Source organism: Daldinia caldariorum, assembly GCF_022478825.1.
Source record: "Daldinia caldariorum strain CBS 122874 unplaced genomic scaffold F4812scaffold_15, whole genome shotgun sequence".
Classification (NCBI taxonomy): Eukaryota; Fungi; Ascomycota; class Sordariomycetes; order Xylariales; family Hypoxylaceae; genus Daldinia; species Daldinia caldariorum.
In genome coordinates this window covers 576,040-601,826 of record NW_025953051.1, presented here as the reverse complement: position 1 = coordinate 601,826, position 25,787 = coordinate 576,040, and the positions used below count along the sequence as shown (strand labels likewise).

Below are 25,787 nucleotides of genomic sequence, written 5' to 3'. Positions count from 1 at the left end.
TAGTGGCAGGTATTTTATAGGGCCCGTCCGTTTTCTTTGTCTGTACGCATAGCCCGCGAAATCGAAGATACCTAGGCCTTGTGTCACTCTATGCCTTACAAGAGTACCTAAGGCGAGATAGGTGATGGCAAAGAGAGAGTGCAGGTTGGAAATGAGTCTCCCTCTCGATCCTATGTTGATACTGCATCAGTAATTGTTCTCCATTACATTAGCGACGTACTTCATTCCATGGCTTTGTAGCTTAGTTATATGAAATCTAGAACGTTGGAATTAACTCAACTATACTCAAGCTGGTATCATGCGCGAATCGGACCACGACGGGCTTACGGCTTTTCATCAAGTAAGGTTGGTATTTATATCAGTACCCAGCTACTGTGTGTTCGAGTATAGTCGCTCTTAAACAGTGTTTCTCGCAGCCATCTTTCTTACAATCTTTCTCTACGAAAGCTAATATAGTAAGGAGTATATAAAAGTAGTGTCCACTTACAGTTTACCACAGTTGATGTCATGAAAGACTTCTGAGTTGGTCTAACATGCACACATACTATAGTCCTATAATAGCAATGTCAGTAGTAGTTAAAATATATTACCTAGGTAGGTAGCAATTGTATCTTTAATTCCACCCCCATATTTGCATGAAGTAACAATTCCAATAGGAGATACCTCCTCCTAGCATCCCCCAAGTTACCTACCTATTCAACCCTGTGGTGGCTACAGCAAAAAGATAAAACCAAACCCGTGCATTTGTCGTCATCGCTGATAACGGCAAGTATCTCAATGAATATCCCGCGACGCCATATAAATTGACCGACTACCCGAAGGGTGTCTGAGCGTCATTGTGGGATGTACAAGTGATGCGTTGGCGGAAAGTCATCATTATCGTGTTATGTACACGTAGAACGAGCACCCCATTCACCTCGAAGTACGTATGGGGTCACAAGGAATGCAGTCGGCATAGTACAAGATCTGGGGGAGCGTGGAAAATACATCCATAGTACTAATAGCAAGCTACTGCGGTGGTAATTGGACACGGCTCTTGACTTGCGCACTCGTATATCTGGAGAAAGCCCCGGAGCCCGTGAAAGTTAGCTGCTGGGCTTCTTGGACAAGCTTGGAGTCGAGATACATGCTCTACTTCAAGCTCATGTATACCTAATGCTAGGGATATATAGGGGGTATAGGGGTAAGAATACTACTTTAGAAATTTTATATAATTTGTATAACGATCTGCTCTCCGGGCAACCTCACCTATGATTCGTGACCCATTAACCTGGAAACACGAGGACCGAATTATGACGAGCTTCGATATCGTGATGATATTGGTGACCACCTTTGTGATGGGTAGATTTTCAGCTGACATTGCTGACATCGAGGCAGTGTGATAAGCAAAACGATACTCGCGGCAGTTAGGAGAAGTAGGCAGGCGGACTCTTGCAATTAGGATGGATTACGGAATTATGACTCTCTATGAGCAAATCATGTTAAAACAGAAATTCAGTGCCACCCTGTGTTATTCGTATTCCATTAACGCCATGGCCATGCAACCCCAAACCAGCTTTCGCGGAGGCCTCCCCACTTGTGATTAATGGTTGCGCTGAGAGTACTGTAGCAACCCGGCAGCGCGTTCTATCCAGCCCAACTATCCAATAAAGCCCGAGAGGCATCTAAAATTAGATTTAGAATGGTAGAGATTGTGAATCATTGTCGTCCTCTTTCGTGTATTATGGAGTATGAAAACCTTTTTTTTTTCTGACGCGGGAACAGGAAATGCTAGAGTAGAGGTGATATGCGGCATCTATTCCTCTTCATCGTGTTCGACGAGAGTGATCATGGGCTTGTCACCCAAAAGCCTCTTGCCCTTGAGGTTCGTGATTTCAATCATGAATAGGTAACCCATGACATTGGCCCCTGAGAGCTCCACGAGTTCGCCAGCGGCAGCAGCAGTTCCTCCTGATTTAACCAGTCAGTTGAGAGAACAGGCCGAAACGGCGGAATAAACAAGAAAGTCACGCTGAAACATAACCCTAAACGACGTTTCTTTGTTGCTGAGGCAGTAGACTTCTTCCTGACTAGTACTTTTATACCACCTAGTGGAAATACTTATTACCAGTGCAATTGGGGTTATTTTGTAGCCTCGAGTTTGACGTCCGCCTTTGCCACCGCTTATTACGGGTAAAGCTTTGGGCATGATGGGCAAAATCAAGGCTAGTGAGACAGCCGACTCTTGTAATATAGCACTTGGGAGGCCCAAGCAACCTAGCAGAAAGCACGAGTGACGGATAGACGCAAAGCACTCAACTTACCAGTAGCAATGATGTCGTCGACTATTAAACAATGCTGGCCAGGCTTGATGGCATCGGTTTGCACCTGGAACTCGTCTGATCCATATTCTTTCTTGTATTCAACCGTTCTGCATGCGCCTGGCATCTTGCCCTTCTTTCGGACCGGGACGAATGGGCGGTTGAGCCTCAATGCAAGTGTAGGCCCAAAGAGGAAACCGCGTGCTTCCAGACCCACTATGACATCTGGTATCTGGTCGCCGTATCGTTCTCGTATCAGGAGGACAAGTACTTCGAGGAGGGATTCAAAGGCCACAGGGTTCTGGAATATCGGGAGAATGTCGATGAACTTAATACCGGGGATGGGGAAGTCGGGTACGAATCTCAAGGCGTCGATGACCAGTTTCTTAGCAGTCTCCAGCTTCTCCAGCTCGTGCGCAAACAGGGAGCTTAGCGATTGACCGGCGAGTTCGGTGGTACCGGCGGCGGAGGAGGCGGGCTCTCGTCGCGAGGCATCGGGTGCAGCAGTTGGAGTGGTGCTTGGCTGATCTGTGTTGGCTGCCACGGGATCAACGAGGATGTTGGAGGTGGCTGGACCGCTCATGCTGAGGAAGAGGAAAGAAAGAGAGGAAGAGAAGACGGCGAGGAGTGAAGGGGTAGGGTAGGCGATATGTGTACCTAGGGGGAAGAGAAGATAATGCGTGAAAATTTTTTGGGGGTGTGGCACAGTGGAAGGGCCAGGAGGGGAGTCGAAAGACGAATGGGATAGCGAATAGGATAGGCAGACAAGGCAAAGCCAAGTCAGACAAACAGGCAAAGAGACAAGGCCGCCTCAGAAGTGGCCGCGGAGGAATGCGCAGGGGGGGCGGGATGGGGATGGGAATAGAGGTGTAAGGTAGCCTGCTTGCCGCAACCCGGGTGGTAGATAATAATAACAACAACAATAATAATATAATAACTGCTATCCTTGGTTAGAAAGGTCTACGAGAGAAAAGATTTGTGAGATTGTGAGATGTACAATGCGTACCTAGGTATGTATCGTATGTATCGTACGTATCGTATGTACAGTACAGGGGGGGACAAGTAAGAAAAAGGAGGGAAAAAATGGTAACGAAAGACGTGCGACTGTCGTTGGATAAGGAAGAACGGAAACCTAAGACAACGAGTTTTCTAAGAGGTTAGAGAGAGGAAGTGGAGTGATTGACAGAGTGGGATGAAGCTGAGGTAAATCATAATTTTTTTTTTCCCTTCTCTCCTGGAAACTTTTTTTTTCTCTTTGGAGGGGTAAACCCTTTTTTAGTTTCTGTTATCTAGTTTTGTTGTACCGGGGTACTAATATCTACTTTGCATCTGATATGAATAAGGTTATTTTTTGGGGTACCTGAGAGAGTATAGTAACAACGAAAGACCCCACCGAATACTTAGCTGAGTCCCTTAAGGCAAGTCTAAAGCATCGTAACTTAAAACATAGCCCACTTACCACAATGGGTAAGCTATAGCTGGAAGGGCAAGGAACAAGGAAAGGGCAGGATAAAGACAGGAAAAGACAGGATACATGCAGCTAAGTTCCTAGTTACCATCTACATAAGATGTACAAATCAAATAAACCACGTATCGGTGAGATGAGATAAACACACACACACACACACAAATAAATGAATAAGTAAATAACAGGTACCTTGAATAAGTGAAACAACTTATTCTAAAGAGATTCAATTAATTACCATGGAGGTACACATAACCAGGTACCTTAGGTACATCTCTCCATCCATCTATCTTATCCATGGATCCCGTCGTATACTTATAGTGTATACATACCTCCTACTAGGTAGGTAGGTATGTTCGACTCCTGTACCTCCAATTAATATCTAAATAACAAATAGCGAACCCCTCTGCCCCTCTCGTGGTGTGTGTTGTGTGTACATAGTAGCAGGTGGGCACTGGGCAGTGCAAGGGTTTTTTGTTGTAGTTTTCTCGGTGCTCACCATTGGAAAACCCCACTGCGTCCTGATGCCACCATACCGAACGGAGAGACTAGGAAGGCTAGGAGGACTAGAACCAGGTATGCAGACTTGGATGCGTTATCAGGGATCATCTCTTCTACTGGTGGCTTGTTCCGGCCGACGCCGTACCTGTATTAGCACCAGCCTCTACTTCGTACATAATCTTTGATCCATGGGAGAGCCGTAAATGGTAACTTGTCGGAGAGTCGGTAAGGGCTCGGTTTTGCACATACTGGATATTCCCTTCCGCGGCGGAGCTTACTCAAATGCGAAATTGTTACAGGAAGATATGCGTATCGAAATAGGAAGAGATTCCTTCTAGAAGCATTGCCACCCTACAAATTCATCCGAAGGAATGGGATGATCAGGGGAAATTGCTGGATTGCTACAGGATACTGGTTCGGATCACCTCAATTATCGGTCGAACGGTATATAAAAATGTTGCTACCTTCCTAAACAATTCGTTCGGTCTTTGAATACCTAGGAAGGTTTACCGCAGGAGGGAATATAGACAGTCGTATAATTGAGAGACTACCTAATGGAAATATCAGATGTCAAAAAAGGGGGAAGAGGTATTATATGATAGAAAAGCTCTTTACGAGCAATAACAATTTATTACACGTATATTACCTGCGTATACTCATATGCCTTGCGCGTCGCATGCTGCATGCTGCATGTCGCAAGTGGTAGAGTCGCAAGCTAACCTGGCGTATATCATATCTATCATAACTTTCTCACTTCTCATCTCTCATTAACCAGATAATGAATAGATAATACCACGTACCTAGGTAGGCATGTAGACGCATATGTAAGTTAGGTAGTATCATACAGGTACGGTACGAATTATATATACTACCTTATACCAGGTATTCGTAATATATTTTTGTTATGTGATATATCACTATTCGAAATAGTGGAAAGAAGTAAGATAATGTGGAGATACGTAATACGCAGTTGAAAGAGGGAAGAAAAAAAAAAAAAAAAAAAAAAAAAAGAAACTAGAGATTTAATTTAGCAATTGCTCTCTGCCCCCGCCTTGAAATTAATTAAGGAATATTTGGGAAATCGCGATTTACTTAGTCGTTTCTGTCCTACCCCACAGACTTTACTTCCTGTCAAGACTTTTTTTTTTCTTTCGTTTTTTTCTTTACTCTCCATAATCAGCAAAGCCTTTTCGAAATCGGGCACTGACTCATCGCCTGCTTCCTCGTATACCCGGTCTTTTTCATCACTTGTCCCTCATAATCTTCTGGTAGGTACCGACTTGCATCCGCTTCCAATCTTTAGCAGTTCACCCAATCCTGGCCTGGTCCCATTTCAATTGTGGTCTTGGGCTCTTGGCTTACTGCCCGGAATAGCAGTCTAAAAGAAGAACCGTCACATAAAATCTCCTAATCGCCACTTTCAGCTGCCCTGCGTGGAACAATTATGAGGTGATTGAGGTGATCATTGACTAACAAGGTGCTATTGATGCTGTCGGAAATCGTCTCGTCGACTGCATCAGTGCGTCTACATACTACTATGTATATCACATCCCTACATCCCTATACCATATGCCATACACCATACATTACCTAGGTACCAGGTAGGTAGGTACAGTACAATACATACTTCATACCCTGTATCGTGTACCTAAGCGGCCCGGGATCCAGTTAGAATCTTTTTCGCCCGGTAATGCAGTCGTTCTCTCCAAGTGCCATTAGAACCAATCAACCCAACCCAACCCAACCCATACGAGGTTGGGTATGTGGTATTGTACAATACGCTTCCATGTCAACTCAACAAGACTCGTATCCCGCTCATGGAAACATGGGGCTCAAATGAAGGCCGCGTAGCGCCTCAATTGCCCTCCATCCACTTTCAGTCAAATTGGTCCCCTTCGATCGAGGTGTCACAACTACTCCGGCTCCTGCAACCACATCTCTTGCATATTCAGCAACCGAGACAGGGGATCCAGATGCTGTGACCAACAGGTATTTGATGTTGTAACCACACCATGGTTCACTCACATGTTCGAACTCCAGCTACAGATGTGCGCCTAGATGCCTACGACCCTTTCGTCGACTCTAGAGATCAATCTGGTTCCATGCCCCGGGAGGGATACCCCGATGATTGGACGCCCAGCGAGCCAGCAATGGTGTCTCCTAGCTGGGTCCTATTCTTAAAACGCATAAGGTTTTGGGTCGATACAGCCTCGCACATATTAACCCGCCGGTTTCGCCGAATCAACGTTGAAATTCCTACCGCAAAACCTACACTAAATTGAGCTGTCAGGTTTATCTTGTTGCTTTTGCGTAAGCCGGCCGTATTCGTGCCTGGATTAGGCCGCCATCTAGTTTAAAATATTAATAATAAGTAAGCACCGGCTCATGTTTCTGAGAGGACATTCTGATAACGGCAAGTCCCTGCAAAAGCTTCTGAAGCCGCAAGCTATTCGGCTCATCCCTAATCGAAGCATTTGCTTTGACTCATCTCGATGGCCAAGTCTAGCCTCTTATGGAAACCCGGCATGTGGAAGAGACAACACGGCCGGTGTACCGTTCTGTGATACCATAGCACACCCTCCGAGGTTCTAGTTGGGCCTTCAGTATCCGCGTGGGGTTATTCAACCCTTGTATGTATACTACCAACATGCGAGTGTATGGTACTTGCATTGGTTTCACTTCAACGCTTTCCACATACACTAACCTAGTATGCACGGGAGCTCTCTATTTTCTCAGCGTTTCAACACATCTGGTTCCCCGCATGTTGAGCTATTTTGACCGAGTTTCCTATTCTTCTATTCGTATGCGTGCTATATGCCGGGAAGTTAAACCGTGACGTTGGTGGTTGCATGTACTCACCGCCAATCTCTCAGGTTAGTTGAGCAAGTAGATGGCCTTGTCTACTACCGTAGTCGATCCATAAAGCGGCCTTGGCCAAGTCGGAAACTGGGAATAGAAGAGTTCCATACGAGCATCTTGAAACTGTCAGGACTACCAGGGTAAGCTGAAAAATTGAGTGTTGGCGACTACAGCCTCGTCGAATGGCGACGTCGCTCTTGGTGGATCTGCAAATCTGTCGATCAGTTCAAACGATAGATCACGTCCATTCATCAGCCCTGGGGTGTCAGGGTGTTCTAGGCTTTCACGCAAGCGTAAAGATAGGATGGATGGATGGATGCATCCTTTCGGTAAATAGCTTTATGTTCTGTTCGACCTGCAGCAGTTGCATCTCCGTCCCGGGAAATCGATCTTGCTGCTGGCAAGGTCTTGGTATTTAACAAACGCCACCCGCTTGTATCGGATGGGTGTACGGCATTTATGCAATCGGCCGATTCAGACCTGCGTTAATATGGTCTTATTTTCCACCTGCTGGAGCCGTGCGCTCAATGGCCGACCCGATATTAGGGCAGAAAATCGGATAGGTTTAAGGCGACAGGATGCTTTTTCGGATGTGGCCATGAAGCAAAATATCAACCACATTAGGTACGCACACACAATTCCAGAGAACCTCTTATACAACTCTTTCGTATTTGCCGACTGCTCCAATATACTAGAGTGCCTATACAGCACTATATAGCTACAAACTTCGCCAAACACCTGCGCGCTCGTCCGGCTGCGTGCTACTCCGCAATGGCCCGCGCGATGTTTTCGGCGTCCTCAATACTTGCACACCGGATATGCAGTATTTCGTGCATTATATACCTATCCACCAATCAATCACTCCACCCCAATGCAGAGATATAGTCTCTGTAAATGCTAGACGTGGACAACCCTTTAGCAGGCTATTCTTTTTTTTTCCTGCTTCGCGGATGTGCGCATTTTGCTTTAGCTCTCTCATCTACATCGTAGGCGTAAAAAGACAATGTAAGTTGAGAAATTTTTATGCACCTTCAATTTCGCTCCACGTCACAACTACACCATCTCCGCGCAAGCCACAACCATAATCAAGGATATAACGAGATTTGATTAGCAATCGGTCAGGGGGAATATCTAATTCTACAGTATTTATTCTAAAAAGGGTATCATCTACTCCGCCTTGGGCACCTTTGCATGCTAATAGAATGCAGAATGGGAAAAGAAACGACTGACTGAAAGCAAGCAAACAAGAAACCCTCTACAGTTCGGAACATTATCCGCGGCATCTGGCAACTTAGGAACCCTGTCCAGTTGTCGACCGACCATTATCAATTAGTTTCCTAGTTTTCCCTCCCCTTATTAGTTGCCCTTTTCTCCGCGATAAGGTTCGATCCGCTTGCTTTTTGGTCCAGTTCGAAGCGCAACGCAGCCCAGCCCAGCGCACAAGTATTTGCTGGCCACGCTTAACCGAGCTGCAAAAAGCTATGTTGGGGGCCAACCAATTCCACTCCCTCCACACCAACTGTACGAAGAAGGTTCTTCATCTTCCTCCTCTACCTATCGCCACCACTATCCCGTCACCGAAATTGTAACCGAATAATCGAAAATATCATGCTCTGCAGTACGTGCAGCATGACGGCCACGCTCGTAGGTAGCAGCTCCGGCCACACTGCCAAGTCCATCTTCCCCTCGACGTTAGCGTTAACCCCGAAGATCCACCGAATCAAGCCCCTGAGCATGATCCCGGCGGCCAGCTCGCAGGCCCAGGTGATCATGGACGCGTAGAAGGTGAGCTCGAAATCGTACAGCTCGTCGGGGTCGTCGAACGCGAAGTACGGGTACACGTCCTTATTGGCCCCGAAGTGTAGCACCAGGATGCTCCCCAGGAACGTGAGCATGCTCACGTTCTCGGCCAGGAACCGGATGAAGACGTTCCTGGTGCAGATCTTTTGGTAGGAGCCGTACGACTGGCCGGTTAGGCCTAGCATCGACAGTATGCGATGGTAAGTCTGCGTCATGGTGAGAGGGGTGAGGATGATGAGAAAACCGGAGGACAGCGCCTGGAGCCAGATGAACTGCGACGGCGAGCGGAGGCGCGCATATAGGGCGCGAACGTAAGTTTGGTAGGTTAACATGAAATATCTGTTTGAACGTGTGAGCGGAAAACCCTGGACATCAAAACAAGGCGCATCTCGACGAAATCTTACAGTTTAAAGATCCAGCTCAGGGGATAGCTTCCTACGCGCTCCCCTTCGCTGCCACCAAGAATCCAACCCGTAAGCGCATCTAGTAAGTGGACCGTGACGACCCAGCTGTAAACGTAGACGATCGTCTCGAAACTGTTATGCGGTAGCGTCCGTAGATAGATCTCGGCGTACGCCTCTCCTATCAGGTACGCTAGTAAACCGACGAAAAGTGCGAGGCAAAACCAGACAAACCGCACAAAGCTGGCAGGTAACCAGTTACGTCTCCGCATGAACTCCGGTATGCTCGGTCGCGGCCGGTCCGTAACCCGCAGCCCGTCGTCCGGATCGAACGCGCTACCCCTAATTCCCCGGCGCCGGTTGTACTCTCGAGTAGCCGACAACGTGTCCGACTTCCCGGTCCACCACGAACTGGTAAATATGCGCTGGGTCTCGCTCAGCGAGTGTCTAAGGCCCAGGTGGCGCTCGTGCGTCATGAGGATGCAGAAGGCGATAGCGACGGGCATCGCCATGATGACGAAGGTCCAACTAACCCAGGCGGTATTGTGGACCGTCAGGAAGCGCGCCTCGGGGATCAGGTATATGGGAATGGGGGCGGCGATGGAGAGGACGGCTATGAGGGAGATGGTTACGGGGAAGCCGAGGGCCGAGGGCCACCAGTTGAGGGAGTAGAGGTTGAATACTTTGGTTATCCAGATGAGGCCCGTCAGGTTGTAGAAGCCGTAGTAGACGAACAGGAAGAACCAGAAGTTGACTTGTACCCGCGCCTCGCCGTGGCCGGGAACTCGGTGCTTGGAGGAGGGATCAAGTGTTTCGGATTGGTGATGGTGGTGATGAGGTCTCGGGTGGTTGCGGGAGTCGGGCGCGAAGGGGTATTGCGGGAATGGGATCGCGCACCATGCTAACGCCTAGATAGATAGCACAATACATTTGTTAGCCTATACATAACCACAATACTTAATCCGGACTCTTGTGACTCTTGTGACTATATCGCCCACGACTCAAAAAGCAGCAGCAGCAGCAGCGTAACAACGGAAGAGACAAAAACACGAATCGCAAACTAACCAAAGCAGCAGGCAAAAAGACCAGGACGCCCCAGCGACTCCACCAACTCTCAACGACACGCTTAACGGCCGTCTGTCGCGGCGCCACCCACAAGTCCCTAACGCTCCGACGACAGACCCGGGCGAACCGACGCATGCTCTTCTTCACCTTGGCGCCGCATCGCCGGATATCATTGCCATTACCACTGTCATTACTATCGTCATCATCATCGTCACCATCATTATCACCATCATTATCATCGTCGGATACGTCCTCAGCCGCGACAAGCAGGGCGCCGTATCCGACGTGTACGCTACCGCTACCGCGACCGCGACCGCCGGGAGACGACAACAGGCCGATATGCTGTTGGTACTGCTGGTGGTGTTGCGGCTGCTGGGGCACGGCGCGGAAGCGGCCCAGGAGCGGGGAGGAGTCGGATGCGTGCTGCCGGGCGGCGCGGCCGGTCTCGGTGCCGGGGATGAAGGGGAAGAAAGCGGGCATCGAGGTTCGGAAGAGACGGAGACGGAGACAGAGACAGAGGGGGAGATTGCGCGTGTGTGCGTATGGGTGTAGGTGGGTGGGTAAGTGGGTGATTTGGTTCGCTGATCGGGGTTGCTGATTTGCGTTGGCGTCGGGTGCTGTGTATACTCTTACCCTATTCGTCTGTTCTTTTTTTTTTTTTTTTTTTCTCACCGTCTTATTTTCTCTGTCCTCGGTTCTTTGTTCTTTTGCCTTTTTTTTTCCTACTACCCCTCCTTGGCTTAGTCCAACCCTCCCTCTCTCTCTCTTCGCTATCTCTTACCACCACACCTTACTACCTGCACCCCTGGATCTACGTGGCGTTTCTTAGTGCTCGCGTGGGTTTTCTTCTTCTTCTTGTTTCTTTTAATTTAATTCCTGTCCTACTTAGCGGTGTGTATTACGCTGGTGGCGGCGGATTTGGAATTGGTGTTTGAGAAAAAGAAGAAAAAGAAGATGGTGATGGTGATGAGGCGGCGGCGGCGGCGGCGCACATGGCGGGGAGGGTAGATTATGTCTAGCCACCTAAGTTCGGTTGAGAGGTAGGAAGAGAATGGACAGAACGACAGAAAGAGCGGGTAAGGTTTCGTGGGTAAGCTATTACATCACAAAGATGGACGATAAAAGCGGAGGGTACCGGAATAATAGATGATGTCGGTTTGCTGAGGCGGTCCGCTCTTTCGTTTATTGAACCTCGAAGAAGGTAGGAGGATCCCGATTATGTGAGCTAAAGGGGTCGAGTGTTTCGATGAGCGGGAGATTAGGAAGAGAGATAAAAATAAAAAAATAAAAAAATAAAAAAGCTATTGCTCTATGGAGGAGGTGAGGTAAGGTGAAGTGAGGTGAGGTGAGGTTTGTGGTCGTCTTTCGGGGCTCGTGATCTCGGCACGCTGCAGGCCCGGATTATGCGTCCGCCGCGTGGTTGGTTACCTTTACTGTTGCCTTGCCTTGCCTTGCCTTGCCTTGCCTTGCCTTGCCTTGCCTTGCCTTGCCTTGCTTTAACTTTACTACCGCAACCGCAACCGTAACCGCAATCGTGACCGCATCCCGTGCCTTTCCCCCTACCCTACGACCATAGAGAAACCGGTATGTGTTGCACCCCGGCACGTGTAGTAGAAGCGAACCGTGGAAGGGAGGGGATGAGGGTGACTAGACGATGGGCGGCGCAGGTTGTTTTGTAACGGACCTTACATACCTTACATACCATATACAACATACTATAGGAGGAGAAGGATGTGGTTTTGCTGGTTGCTGCAAGGAGGGAGCGCGTGACGATGACGCTACAGTTTATTATAGTAGGTACGTAGGTACTTAACGTATTGTTCATTTATTTATGTTACATGCAACTTGGAAGTTAGGTACCTAGTTAGGTACATACTATGTAGTACAAGAGGTAGCACAGGAAGACAAAAAGAATGGGTCCGTCCCCTGGTCGCTTCCTGTCTGGCCTGCCTAGGAGAGACTTGTGGGGCCGTTCTTTGGAGATTGACCTTCCAAAATTCATTCCCAAATTCGATATGCGGCCTGCCGACTTTTATGCTGCCATCTTACATACACATCGGTATTCATGCCTCGTTAGTAAGTTGACTTACATATGTGTAGTAAAACCTGATTTGAAGATGGCTTCTTGGTTGCTTTTTTTTTCTCGAGATAAAGACCAAGGAAATTATATAGTATACTCCGGTCTTGTTATAGCGTTTTCTCTAAGTCCTGGTAGCGAGGTAGCATTTATGAGGTACCTAACGGATGGGGATTGCTTCGTTGCTACCTTACCTTGCCTTACCTAATAAGTGGCCTTGGTCTGGACCACACAGCAACTATATGTTGGTTCACAGTGAACTATCTATACGACTGTAGCGTAAGCGTAACTGTGAGCGTGAAGAGATACCACTTCTGTGGGTGTTATCGTGTTTTATATTATGCCGACGTGGCAGATGGAGGGCATGAAGGATTCATAGAAGTTAATGATAGTATTCGGTGAAGAAGAAGTTGTCGGTAAGAAATCCATGTTAGAATCTTCAAGAGCGCTCTTAGGCTTCCACTGCTTTACACCCTCGGTTGAAAGAGAAAAGTGCTGTTGGTATAACTTCTGGAGAGCTATAGTTACCTGTCTTAGTATTTTCTAGTTTGGGGGCCTTGTCTTCTTCTCCGCCGAACAGAATGCCTTAAACACTATCCTCGAATCTTACAGACTATACGAAACGCAGAATATCAGCCCAACAGCGTTCTTGGACCTCATGAGACCCGACAATTTAGGAAAGTAAATCGTGAGACGCCCTTCGAAAGAACCGCCTGAGCCACGAACAGCTGACTATAATATCGAGTTACAACTAGATCTGTGTTGACTCATCGTTTTTAAAACCATGTTGGGTGTACAGGTTGCCTTTTTAGATATTCTGTTGGTTACCAGTTTGCAAAAGCCTCATATCGACGTTATATGATTCATTTTTTATTGATCTTTATTAATCGTGACAAATAGTTGTAGTTGGTCAACCCCGTTACCGACTATGTCTTCGTACGGCAAAGCAGTTATAGCTTGAGGCATTGCAAATCCTAGATAAGCTATAAGATGGGTTGTCGTGTTACACAAGCGTGTTAGACGAGCCTTGCTGTAATCGAGGGGATAGACCATATGCCCACGTGTAACCGAGTATAACGTGATCGAGACTGATGAGGGGACCAATGAGAAGAGCGTATCTATCAAGTTAATAAAATGTTAGCTATTAGTTACAGATTTATATAAAAGTGTGCGTGTGACAGTGCTTCTCTGAATATTCATTGGTCGAATTTTACATGTAGGTCAGCAGAAAAGCCTTCGCTAGGTAGATAACTAAGTGACCCCTGACCGTGATAGCCACAATAAGCTTGAGATTAGCAACACATCTCTCTCCTCGTACCATATTTTTGCTTTTTCAAAAAAGAAAAGAAATCGACTCTTCAGTGAACTTCGGTGGCTTTAACAAGTGATCCCGAAGGTGGACCGAAGGAATCACATGTCGAGACATGTCTTTCCCGGCTTACCAGGTCCTTTCCAGCCTTGGGCTATTATTAAAATCGATCTTCCAATCGTGCTTACTTACCCATGGGGTGACGAATATAAGAAAATCATGGTGCTTATGCCTGCCATATGTGGAGCAAGGACGAAAGATAAGCCCTCCGCCTAGAGCGGAATTGAAACTGACGCCTAGGCGGAATCTACGACCCCATTTTCTGTGCATATCGGACCGTATGCACGCGAGCTGTCATGTCCACCATGTTAGTAGTCTTCTGAAATAAGCATTCTTCACATGGCCAAATGATGAAAACGGGAGAGCGGATAAAGAATGAAGAGGTAGAAGAATTATTAAGTTTATTATAGCACTGATAGCGTCCAAATAGGCTTGCCCTAGATGAAAGGAGGTATGACAGAAGGACATCACACACGCAGGCTGCTTGGTGCTTCGGCCTGCTAGACATTAGGATGGATTATTGGGGTATAGTATCTCCCGAAAACATCCCGAAAACAAAAATAACGCGAATCGCCGAGGGGTCGATAGATCTTGAACCGGTAGGTTGGAACGTAGGGCTGAGTGGGGCTCCACAAACAGGCGTCGATGAGTTTGTGTCATCCTGGAACAGATGCGGCGTATGCTGAGCCCGCCGATACGGGATGTGAGATCTTCAACCGGTAACTTGGGATCGCATACGCCTCCCGCGTTCTCCACTTGTTCTGCAGCCCTACTGAGTTGGACCCCAGGGGGTAAGGTTACTTAATAGCCTATCTCACGTCCAACTCTTAAGAGACATGGCATGCCATTCAAGAACAAGCATTCACACCCTGTAGGTGACAATCTAGACCAAGAGATACAGGGTTCATATGCCTCCACTTGGCATTCATCGTTCGTTCAGAGTTCGGGGTCGTTTGATAACTTGATTCGTGAGGCACGGGTTGTTTAGTTGGTAGAATTATGTTACACAGAGGCGCTATGTGTCATTAAAATAGACGAATTAGTCGTCGAACCCCTCCTCCACGACGGCCTCATCTTCTTCGTATACCTCCGAGTCGCCATCTTCAGTGGCATTGGACGTCGGTGATTCGAGCGGCTCTTCTAGTCTTGTTTGCGGGCTTTGATGAATGCTATCGTCATCATCATCGTCATCTGGAGGGGTGGGGGCGGATTTATCATCATCGACAAACCCTACGTGCTTCGTGACTGGTGCTGATGGTTTTGGTTGTACTTCTAGGACATCACCATTCCATGGTTTGCATTCCTTTACTAGGCCACCACACCGTAGACATGTCCAGCCTTCACCCTCTTCGCGCTCTAGCCTAGTTGCTATGCATACAAAGCAATATATGCAACCGCACGGGATGGTCTCGTATGGATTCGTGATATCCGTCTGCGCCGAGCCTATCACTCCACTGGAGGCAGCTGCAGCTAGTACTTCGGTCTCTGAGGTGGCCGAGGTTTGATCCTGGTAACAGATAGCACATGTACGCTCAGGTAGAAAGGCATAGTCTCCACGCTTCTCGTTGACGTCGCCCTCCTTGCTGACATTGATAATCTCTTTGGTCTTCCTCCACGTGCGACTGAGCCACCTACGCCATCTGTTGATCCCTACTAACGGCAGGACGAAGAGTAGGAACTCGGTAAATGCATGCCATACCAGTTGCCGGTTGAGGTACTCAACAGAAACTTCGCGGCTGACTTGACTAGTGGGTGGAGCAAGACGCATTCTTAGTACCCTGTCTAGGATCGTCCGGTACCTCCCATGCAAGAGAAACGCAAGGAACGATGCAAAGGCAGCTGCCGAGTGGAGAGTAGTGATCCGAGATGTGAGGTTGCCAAGCCGCCGCACCATCGGCGAGGGTTGATCATATCCATTGTCTTGGTCCAGTAGCCAATTCTCCCATTTTGTCCAACCATATTTCCCGCCTACAGTAATAAGGCCGTAGAGGCTCTTCTGCCATTTACTAGGAGGGGTTAAGACTGGCCCATCGCGTCTCGCGTCCGTATATTTGAGATTCTGAAGAGCCGCACCATAGGTCGCATTATGATCCCAGACCGTAAGTTTGAACAGTATTGCACGAAGAACGAGTAGGATTTCAGCTGACCAGTCGTCCTTCAGTGTACCCCCAAAGTATTTAAGCGCTTCTCCAACTTGGTCGCGTAATTGGCCTACGAGGTCCTCGTCTAGTAGTTCGGCATCGACTTGACCGACTCGAAATGCAGGTCTCGTGCCTTCACGCGACGAGATTACTTCCCATATTGATAACGACGAAGTCCCAACTCGATTTAGGGGGTACGGTAGACGCGTTACTTCTGACCAGGCTCGCGATGCGTGGCGGGTAGCGTCGAGTCGAGCTTGAGCTTCTCGTTCACGAGCTTGTCGGCGCGCAGCCAACCGCTGCTGGGCTTGGGCGAAATTGGTAGAGTTCATCTGAACAGCCACATGGTAGTACGATACTCACAATTTGATAATGCTTACTTTGTGGATATAAATTTCGTCATTAATGGCCTGACTTCGAACGCATGTATGTGTTGTTGTTATTGCTGTTATTATTATTATTGTTGTTGTCGTTGTTGCTGTCGTCGTAACCTCCGGAGCTGTGCAACTTTTCTGTAACGTTTAATGAGGCTTAGAGAATGGCGGGAAGTTTAGAACGATTCTGGGGAAGTAGTAGCGGTAGCCGGTAGTGACGTTGTGGACTACTTTTAGTGTACCCTTTCGGGGTACGCCGAGGTTAGGAACAGCGCGAATTACCTAGGTACCTAGGTACCTTACCTTTCGGTAAAGCTTGGCTTGCATCTGATCCTCGGTACAACCCTGACCAGGTAGCAAGGTACCTTAGGTACATATATCTTGCTCTCTTAGCTCATAATGACTTATACCAAGCATTGCGTAATGCATAACTGATTAATAATGTTTATAATCGGGCGTAATTCAATCCTTTTGTCGAACGGGTTTAATCACTATCTGCAATTAGTATTTCCTATAGTAGTAGTGGCTATAAGCAGTATAGACCAGCACCTATCTCCGAGCCTGCATAGGTATTTTATTACCTACCTACTTAGGTATATTCTAAACAACTCATAATTTACCTAATCTATCTAGTTACGCGGGATAAGAGCTTAGGATATATCTAGGTTAGGTACTTAGGTACCTGTAACTGTAGGTAAGACTTACATACATATACTCAACATGCCAACTACTATGTATGTGATATATGTGCCCATTGTATTAGTTGTTGATGATATTACTCTTTGCACCGTTGGCAAGGTCAATTAATAGAAGTAATATATGCTGCTTATTACCTTAGGTAGAGGTGATTAACTACCTAAGCTACCTCAGTATATGTTGTTATTGAGATAGTCGTATCACTCCGATTGATAGATTAGATCGCAATCTCTTTCACATTTTAGAAGGATATAAATATTCGTCATGCGATAGAACTATGGGACGGAACGGTTCCCTGCCCAAGCTGAAACTAAAAGTATGCTCGCGGCACAGACTTAGCCGCGAGATTCCTTCAGAATACTAGGTATACTAGGAATCCTAACTACTAGGAGCTATAGCTGGGACATACCTACCTATTTATCTCTAGATAGGTACTATTATGTAGGTTAAGATAGTATACACTCTAGAGGGGTCAAAATACAAGATATCTCGGAGTTAAACTTTATGATAAGTCGTGGCTAGGTACAAAGTAGATGTAATACATAATTTGGTAACTCTACATTGAAGTTGGAGAAGCTCAAACCTGCGAGATAGTGTAGTAACCTTAGCCTTACGGTAGAAGCTAAAATACGTATATTGTATTGTACAATACTATGTAGTGGGCTCTACAGGCCAGTGGAGGCTCATTTCAAGGCGGGGCCTCTTGAGCTAATCTGGTCTACTACATATGTGAGTCGACGTTACTTTGATCCCTCTGAGGTCCAGCCTCCAGGGGGTATGTACTATATATGATGGGGTGTACGTATGTATGCGTGTATGTGTATGTTGGAATTATGTAAGTCCCTTGTGTTCCTACATGGTTTCTGTATCGCGGGGTTTGATTTTCGAAGGAAGACCCTAGGTTAGTGGATGTTTGTTTTGGCTTTTTTTGGGTCCCGGAATCGCGAGCAAGCCACGAAGGTCCGTGATAGTACATAGTAGTAGTGTACATGCTAGTAGCCACACCCTGAATATATCCTATTGGTCAAAAACAAATCATACACCATACCGGGAGTGGTAAAAGTTTGGGTTTGTTGATTTTTGAATGGCGTGTAATGGTAGCCCAAGACTCTACTAATTCCAGTAGTTACAGGAATTTTCGGTGGATAGGATTTGATGTTGGTGATATTCTTATTCAAGGTCAATTAAACTTACATGCCTCGCATGGTGAAGACTACGATGATGGCTATGCTGCATTGTTACCACTAAGGTAAACGGACGTGCAGAGTTGAAAGCGCGCAGACCGCCCCCAATTGGCGCTAGAACATCTCATCCTGCGACGTTGAGTGGATGAGCAAAGCCACGATCGCATAAGTAGAAAGACAGGGAAGAGAGAAGACGAACAGAGAAGACAGGGGGGAGGACCTAAATGACCCCGTCGTGCAACACTAGGTACCGCTCTATCGGGCATATCAATATTATCCCCCCTTCCACATACATACAATCCCGCGCTCCGTCATTAAGGATTAGGGTACGGTTTACAGGGCTGACAAGTAACTTGCAGATGACAGCAACCCGAGGGCCAAGGGGTGTCCGTGGGTCAGGTTGTCTTCGAGGTCCTCACCACGCGCCTGTACCCTTGTACATACATCACCCGCTGCTACGTGCTATTTGGACCCATTTAACACCCGTCCAACCCGGCCATTGATGATCGTTTCGTCAGAACTAAATGTGAGGCTTGGTTTTGGCTCATATATCAGAAGTTCGCTCATCGACCCTACCGTTCATCATCGACCGTACTCATGGTACATTCTGGCGCATTTCTTAACATCAACCATATATCCCCTCATCGGGCACCAACTAAAATTCATTTACCTTACATTGACAGGTTTAACGGCGATCTTAACAAAATTTCACCAATTTCTAGCTCAAGTAACCCGCCCGACGCTCTCATGGTCATGAGTCGGGATGAGGAGAGGGCCGGTAGCCTCAGTCGGCCAGGGTCCACCGTCTCTTCGCCCGACGGCTCGGAGCCTAAGGCCGCGAATCGGTCCAAGGCGAACATACGCGTATCCCTTGCCTGCGTTCAATGCCGGAGCAAGCACGTTAAATGCGACGCCACTTTACCGGCCTGCAACCGCTGCCAACAAGAAGACAAGCCGTGCTTTTATGCAAAATCGAGACGCGGCATCCGCGACCCCAAAAAGAGGAGTCTTATATCGGACAAACCTCCAGCAACTTCGGCCGGGGCCTTCTTCTCAACATCAAAATTTTCTCCAGGCCTGCCGTCGGTTCGATCGCCTCGTGACTTACCGAGCGGATGGTCCGTTAGTTCGGAATCGCAAACATCCACCTCGCCTCAAAACGAAAAGGAGTCGTTACTCGACCTATTCTACAGCCACTTTCACCCAAGTTACCCTTGCCTACCCCCTAAAAGATTTTTCTTTAATCATGTCAAATCGGACCCAGACGCCTATCACTTCTTGCTCTTGGTCATAAATTTATGCGGATCGCTTTACACAAACCAAGTCTCTTCCGACGACCTATTAGAGGCCGCTTGTTCGGCAGCGTGTGGGTCATTGCCCTTCACGGTGCAATCGGTACAGGGGCTACTTATTCTAAGCATCGCTTCTTATGGCATGATGAAATTCGAACACCACGCCGGTTGGGCTAACAGGGCGGTCACAATAGCCGTCGATATTGGTATGAACCGTAAGACGTTTGCTGACGCAGCGCCGGATTCGGTTCTCGCGGAAAGCTACCGACGAACATGGTGGTGCTTAACCTTCCAAGATTCCGAACGGGCTCTATGCGATGTCGGCTCTACGCTTTCCATTGCAGATGTGGAGTCCGATGTGGATTTGCCTTGTGAAGAATGGGAGTATGAATCAGGGGTGAGAATTTTCCTTTCCTTGTCGCCAAGCTTGCCAATTACCGAGAGCTAGAACCTCAGCCTTGCACGCAATACGGTCTCCATGCATCATAGACATGGTGGCATTGGTGCTAGGTATTGTACTAACGTAAAGTAAAGCTAACGTATCTTTTAGATCATACCCCAGCCTATCTCCCAATCGCAATACGAGTCGCGAGTCAGCTTGGGTCAATCCGACTTTTCTTCAATGGCTTATCTCATTGATATCTGTAAGATTCAGACCGATTTAGTCCTGCCACATAACGAAGCGTCGGAAGACAAGAAGCCAGAAATATTCCAGCGTGCAGACTCGCGAATATGCGATTGGCTACGGCGCGTCCCAAAGTGGAAAATGAATTTGGTCGATCCAGATGGTGTAGTCGATGTAATACTCTACCACGGCGTTGCCATGGCACATGTGTAAGTATTAGTTAGCATTGTGTGCATTGCCATAGACCATGTGTTGACGCCTAAGAAATTCAGTAACCGCCTTTGGCTCAGACAAGCCTCACCTAGAACTGGACTCAACATACGAGATTATTTCCCACTGGGTCCCGCTAAGGGACCCGATCGTAAGGGCCAAATAGTCAAGGGCTTCGGCTGGAACCCCCACCCAATTGACATCCAAGCCGCTAATCACTATTGCGACCTATTTCGGCATTCTTTCCCTACCAAATGTTTACGCTCGGTATTTGCGATTGGGACACTGAGGGTGGCTTTAGCTTATCTGGACGCATGTGTATTCCTCGGTTTGGACTCGCCTCTTTTTCGGGAGCGAATCAACATGCTCGTACAAATACTTACGGCGCATGGAGAAATATGGCCCCTTTCGAGAAAGATCGCGGATGATGTTAAGACCGTCGCGAAAGAATACTTAACGCCGAGAGTAAGTCAGAGCTGGCGACCGGGAATTACGGAATCCGAAGCATGGGCAGCAGTTTCGAGCGCGCTCTTAAGCGAGGCACCCTTGGCCGTCAATTTTGGATTCGAACCATATCACCAGCCTTATCCGGTCGAGGGTTGGGCTTTGGGTGAAAACTGGCCTAGCCTTACGGACATATATCAAGCCTAAATGATATAACACTTGCCTCTGGTTTAAGGCATGATGACGCTACGTGCTTTTTTATTATCTTTACTCCCGCCCATGTATCTAACTACATGGTATGGCACCGGATCTTGGAAATTTGGTGACGGAAAAGTTACGGTTCAGGGGTTACGACAGGAAGACAGAGAGAGAAGCTCAGCTCGACCCAAGCGGTCACGTTGGGTTAAGACTTAAACAAGATACACACACGAATCCTGCAAGGATCAGGAAAAAAGTACAGGATCAGAGAGCGAGACAGATGCAGGCCTTTTACGACATTTTTCATATCTCGAAAAGTTACGACAAATTACACATAATGATACACAGGCCGGTGTTGTAGGTGGTTGTGCTGTACTTCCAGCAAGGAGCTTGCCCCTATTTTAGGACATATCAGGCACCTAACCTTAGGTACCTTAGGTGCCTAGGTACCTCCTAACCTAACCTAATGTATAGTCTACCTACCTAAAAGTTGTTGACTCGGCTACTTAATTGTATATAGGTATGACGTATAAGAAGTCTAATAAAAAATGACCAACATAACTTCTTCTAGTTGTTTGAAGAAAAAAAGGGGTATCAAGTTCAATTGCTGAATGTTCAATGCTTGTCAATGCTCGTAAATGCACGTGTAACTTTAGCTTGAGGCTTAAGCGCATGCAAGTTATGGATTATGGGTTATGGATATTATGCACGCACTGCGCCTTGCACAATGCGCTACGTTACGCGATCACCGGCGGTGAATCCTAATACGTTCTGTACCTGCCTCATACCCACAATAGCTCTTTCAGTGGGTTAGGACCTCGGGACCGCTAGGTGCCTACCGGCGAACGTACTTTCCTTGTCCCTGTCTTAGGTAGAAAAACTACCCCACCAAAATAACAATAACGCTGCCACAGCTGCCAATTCATCCCACTTCGTTCCTATTCCATACAAACCTTAATACAATTATTATCTCAATATCATTAATTTGCCAACACGGCGAACTTATTGTAGACACGAAAAAACAACAACAACGTTACCTTACGCTCCATACGCGCGCAACACACACAAGGCATGCATAGATCATAACCCTTTTCAAAATGAACTTCGCCATAGAGGTTCCGGGGACGGCAACACCCCTAAACTTTTACGAACTACTCCGCACCCTTCAGACGGCATCATCATCCCTTGACAATAGCAAACGCCAGGCTGCAGGCCAGCAACTTACAGCCTGGGAGTCAAACCCAGACTATTACCCGACTCTGCAGGTAAATATATACATATCTAATATATACCTATATATCTTCTGCTCCTCTCAAGGTTGGATGATTACCTAGATTATATGGTACTAATAACACTAATTTCAATAGTCCATTTTCCTCGAGAAGAGCTCGCCCCTAGATGCCAGATTTCTCGCGATTATCCAACTGAAAAACGGTGTCGATCGATTCTGGCGGCTCCATAGCATCCAAAACGCCATCCCAGCGGCTGCGAAGCAAGTAATACGAGAAAGACTTTTTCAGGGAACTATTGGTGAAGGTGATAGGCAACTTGCTCTGCACAATGCGCTCGTTATTGCTAAAGTAGTTCGCACCGACTTTCCTACCGCGTGGCCTACTCCCTTGAATGACCTTGTCCAGCTTCTGAGGGCGACCAAGGACGGCGATCAGGTTGAGCTCTCGGGTGCCTTGATGATACTTCTGCGAATAGTTAAGGAGCTGGGAACAGCACGTCTGCTTAAGTCTCAGGCTATGCTTCAGTCTATCACACCAGAACTCGTATATGTTCTTGGCGAAATATACCATGCCAAGACTAGTCTTTGGATAGCTTTCCTAACCAACGGTCGCGAGGATGACGATGAGAACGAGGCTTTACTGGCAATGGACAACAGCCTCGATGCCATCAAGAGTCTTCGCCGACTTCTAATAGTTGGTTATGAGCACCCACACAAGGACAAAACCGTCCAACAAGTTTGGAGCTTCTCTCAAGAGCAGTTCGCCCAATTCCTCAACTTCATCAACTGTGATTCGCGAAAAATTGCACGCTATACCGATCTCTTAGGGAAGCATCTTGTCCAATTCACCAAACTCCATATCGAGATGGCTACGAGTCATCCTGCAAGCTTTGCATCCCTCCCAAATTCTTTAGATCTTGTCCGTGCATACTGGGAACTCACCGCTAAATTTGCCGAGGTGTTTAATAAGTCAGATGGAATACGACAAGAGACCTCGGGATCAGGACAGCCCAAGGCTAAGGTGGAGGGTCCCGTTCTAGAGAGGCTGGCATTGAAGGGACTCCTTCTGGTAAGACAGTGCGTAAGGATGGTCCACTTTCCCCAGCAAACAATCCGTTATCGTTCAAAGGATATTATAGAAGAGCAACAACAGGCAGTCAAATTTCTAGGTGCTGAATTACTCAAAGATGAAGTAGTCACCCAAATTGCCAATATCCTAATCACTCACTTTTTTATATTTCGCAAAGCGGATCTAGATGCGTGGGATGAAGATCCGCAAGAATGGGAACAACAAGAAGAAGCTGAAGGTAACGCTTATGAATGGGAAGTCAGACCTTGTGCGGAAAAGCTGTTCCTGGATCTCCTGACGCATTACAAACGTCTCCTACTACAACCCCTCATATCCTATTTCGGTACAATCCAGAACCCGCAAGCAGATATTATCAACAGGGAAGCGGTATATACTGCTATAGGACTGGCTGCTCCACTAGTCAGCGAGGAGTTTGACTTTGAAAGTATGCTAAAGACGACAATAGCAACCGATGCACAGCAGACCGGCCCATTGGCCCGGGTCATCAGGCGAAGAATTGCTATTCTTCTTAGTCAATGGGTACCTGTCAAAATATCTAACGAAGCCCGCCCATTGATTTATGAGATATTCCGACATTTTCTGAACCCCGAAGATGAATGTAACGACATTGTTGTCCGTATTACTGCTGCGCGACAATTCAAGATCATATTTGATGAACTGGGATTTGAAGGACACCTCTTTGCTCCATATGCACCCGATGTACTTATGCGGCTCATCAGGCTACTGGAAGAAGCAGAGGTTGACGAGACTAAGTTAGCGATACTTGAATCAACGCGGAGTCTCATACAGCGCATGGAGACGCATGTCTCCAGCTTTGGTGACATGGTAATGAACGCAATACCCGGAATATGGGAGTCAGCGGGTGACCTAGGCTACATGATGAAGCAGTCGGTTTTAGCCATTATACAAGCAGTGGTGATGTCGATGAAAACAGAGTCTGCGAGATACCAGCCTATGATTCTACCACTCATAGCCGAAGCCACGCGAGAGGGTACCGAGTTGTACTTGTATCTCATCGAAGAAGCGCTAGACTTATGGTCTAATGTCTTACATCAGAGCCAGGCCCCCTTATCGCCAGAGCTTCTCAGTCTAGCTGAGACTGCCATTGGTCAACTATCAAAACAGAACGACAATGCTTTTACATATACAAGCATCCTCGGCTGTTACATCGTACTTGCACCGGAGGCAATCCTTGAAGATCGGTACCGACGTCCAGCTATAGCGGCTCTCTCCAACTCTCTTAGTGCCAAGAATCGTGAGCTAGTGAGTATCACGATACGATATACCGAATCATTGATACGATTGTCTCATAGCTTGGGTGGCACATCTGGCCTCCAAGTTGTTATCCGAGACATGATGGAGACGGGCTTTCTCACTACGATATTCGAAGGCATACATGACTCTTTTGAAGCTCACCAAACAACTGGACCCAAAAAGAGGCAACCTCGTGTGAGCTCTCAAAACTTAGTAGACTACTTCGTGATCCTATCGCGAATAGCTGTCGCCGATCCAGCCATGTTCGTGGAGATGCTTGTCTCACTTGGTCCCTTAGATCAGGTTTGGAGTTGGCTTAGCACCGAGTGGTTTGGTTCGTTCGACAACATAGCCGATAACAATCGGCACAAGCTAAATCTTTTAGCCCTGACGCGACTCCTTGAGCTTCCCCAGCCAATGCAAGATCTTGTCCTGCTCAAGCTCCAGGAGTATTTCTCGATGTGGACCAGCGTCATGGTTCAGATTATAAGTACTGAAGCACCCACTATCGGTAACGATATGCTCGTTATTACCGATGAATTAAAGCCCACAGAATGGGACACACCAAAGGATATCAGGGAAAGGTCCTTACTCGCGACTGACCCAGTAAAAACAGTCCAGTCCCTTCCCTTTGTGCAAGAAAAGCTTAATGAGCTGGTACAGAGAGTCGGTGGAGGACAAGCCTTCGAAGAAAACTGGGCTGTTAACGTCGACAAGGAAGTCATAGCCGGCTTTCAAGCATTAGCCGCGGCACCCAGCGGGGATGCGTAGTGCGTATCAAAGCTAAGAGAAATGCAAGACGAAACGGAACGAAAACAGGACTCTTTAAGGGCCCGGCTAGGACTGTGGCGAATCTGAAGAGTGGAAGAACGTACAGTAAACTGACGTACTACTCTGTCGCCACAAGCATATTAATACCACCCCTCTTGGTAGAACGAAAGTGACGAGAATTGGGTGCTGCTTTGCTACTTACCTGCTTACCTAGACCTACCTACCTTACCTAGGTACTTAGGTTGGGGACTTGAGGCACATAACAGGTATAACTGAAGATACCATGCATATTGAATTGTTTATGTCCCCAGATTTGGTTTGCTATAGATTCTTGCTTACCTGATCTTTACCATGGATAGCCTAGCATAGCCATCAATGAATAAGAGCTCCCGCATTTGTGCGTGAATACCGAGTTTCTAATCGTAGGGAATACCTACCGC

At 47.3% G+C, this 25,787-nt stretch overlaps 5 protein-coding genes across 5 annotated transcripts; 2 read left to right on the top strand and 3 right to left on the bottom strand.

Moving 5' to 3' along the window:
- Positions 1 to 1,795: 1,795 nt before the first annotated feature.
- On the bottom strand, positions 1,796 to 2,883 carry F4812DRAFT_452400 (adenine phosphoribosyltransferase; the record flags this gene model as incomplete). Its single annotated transcript, XM_047936343.1, has 2 exons — positions 1,796 to 1,950; positions 2,304 to 2,883. 2 exons carry the CDS (start codon positions 2,881 to 2,883, stop codon positions 1,796 to 1,798), a joined length of 735 nt encoding a protein of 244 aa, XP_047787764.1.
- Positions 2,884 to 8,012: 5,129 nt separating this feature from the next.
- Positions 8,013 to 11,618, bottom strand: F4812DRAFT_438759 (uncharacterized protein). Its single transcript, XM_047935026.1, has 3 exons — positions 10,392 to 11,618; positions 9,330 to 10,234; positions 8,013 to 9,264 (listed from the first exon to the last, which is right to left on the bottom strand). Exons 1-3 carry the CDS (start codon positions 10,869 to 10,871, stop codon positions 8,700 to 8,702), a joined length of 1,950 nt encoding a protein of 649 aa, XP_047787763.1. The 5' UTR covers positions 10,872 to 11,618; the 3' UTR covers positions 8,013 to 8,699.
- Positions 11,619 to 14,520: 2,902 nt separating this feature from the next.
- F4812DRAFT_123615 (Pex12 amino terminal region-domain-containing protein) lies at positions 14,521 to 16,683 on the bottom strand. Its single transcript, XM_047929482.1, has one exon. It carries the CDS (start codon positions 16,308 to 16,310, stop codon positions 14,877 to 14,879), a length of 1,434 nt encoding a protein of 477 aa, XP_047787762.1. The 5' UTR covers positions 16,311 to 16,683; the 3' UTR covers positions 14,521 to 14,876.
- Positions 16,684 to 18,514: 1,831 nt separating this feature from the next.
- Positions 18,515 to 21,647, top strand: F4812DRAFT_438747 (uncharacterized protein). The gene is made up of 3 exons (XM_047935025.1): positions 18,515 to 19,921; positions 20,075 to 20,358; positions 20,422 to 21,647. Exons 1-3 carry the CDS (start codon positions 18,830 to 18,832, stop codon positions 21,008 to 21,010), a joined length of 1,965 nt encoding a protein of 654 aa, XP_047787761.1. The 5' UTR covers positions 18,515 to 18,829; the 3' UTR covers positions 21,011 to 21,647.
- Positions 21,648 to 21,670: 23 nt separating this feature from the next.
- F4812DRAFT_123490 (ARM repeat-containing protein) lies at positions 21,671 to 25,786 on the top strand. The gene is made up of 2 exons (XM_047929479.1): positions 21,671 to 22,266; positions 22,369 to 25,786. Exons 1-2 carry the CDS (start codon positions 22,099 to 22,101, stop codon positions 25,345 to 25,347), a joined length of 3,147 nt encoding a protein of 1,048 aa, XP_047787760.1. The 5' UTR covers positions 21,671 to 22,098; the 3' UTR covers positions 25,348 to 25,786.
- The last annotated feature ends 1 nt before the right edge of the window (position 25,787 follows it).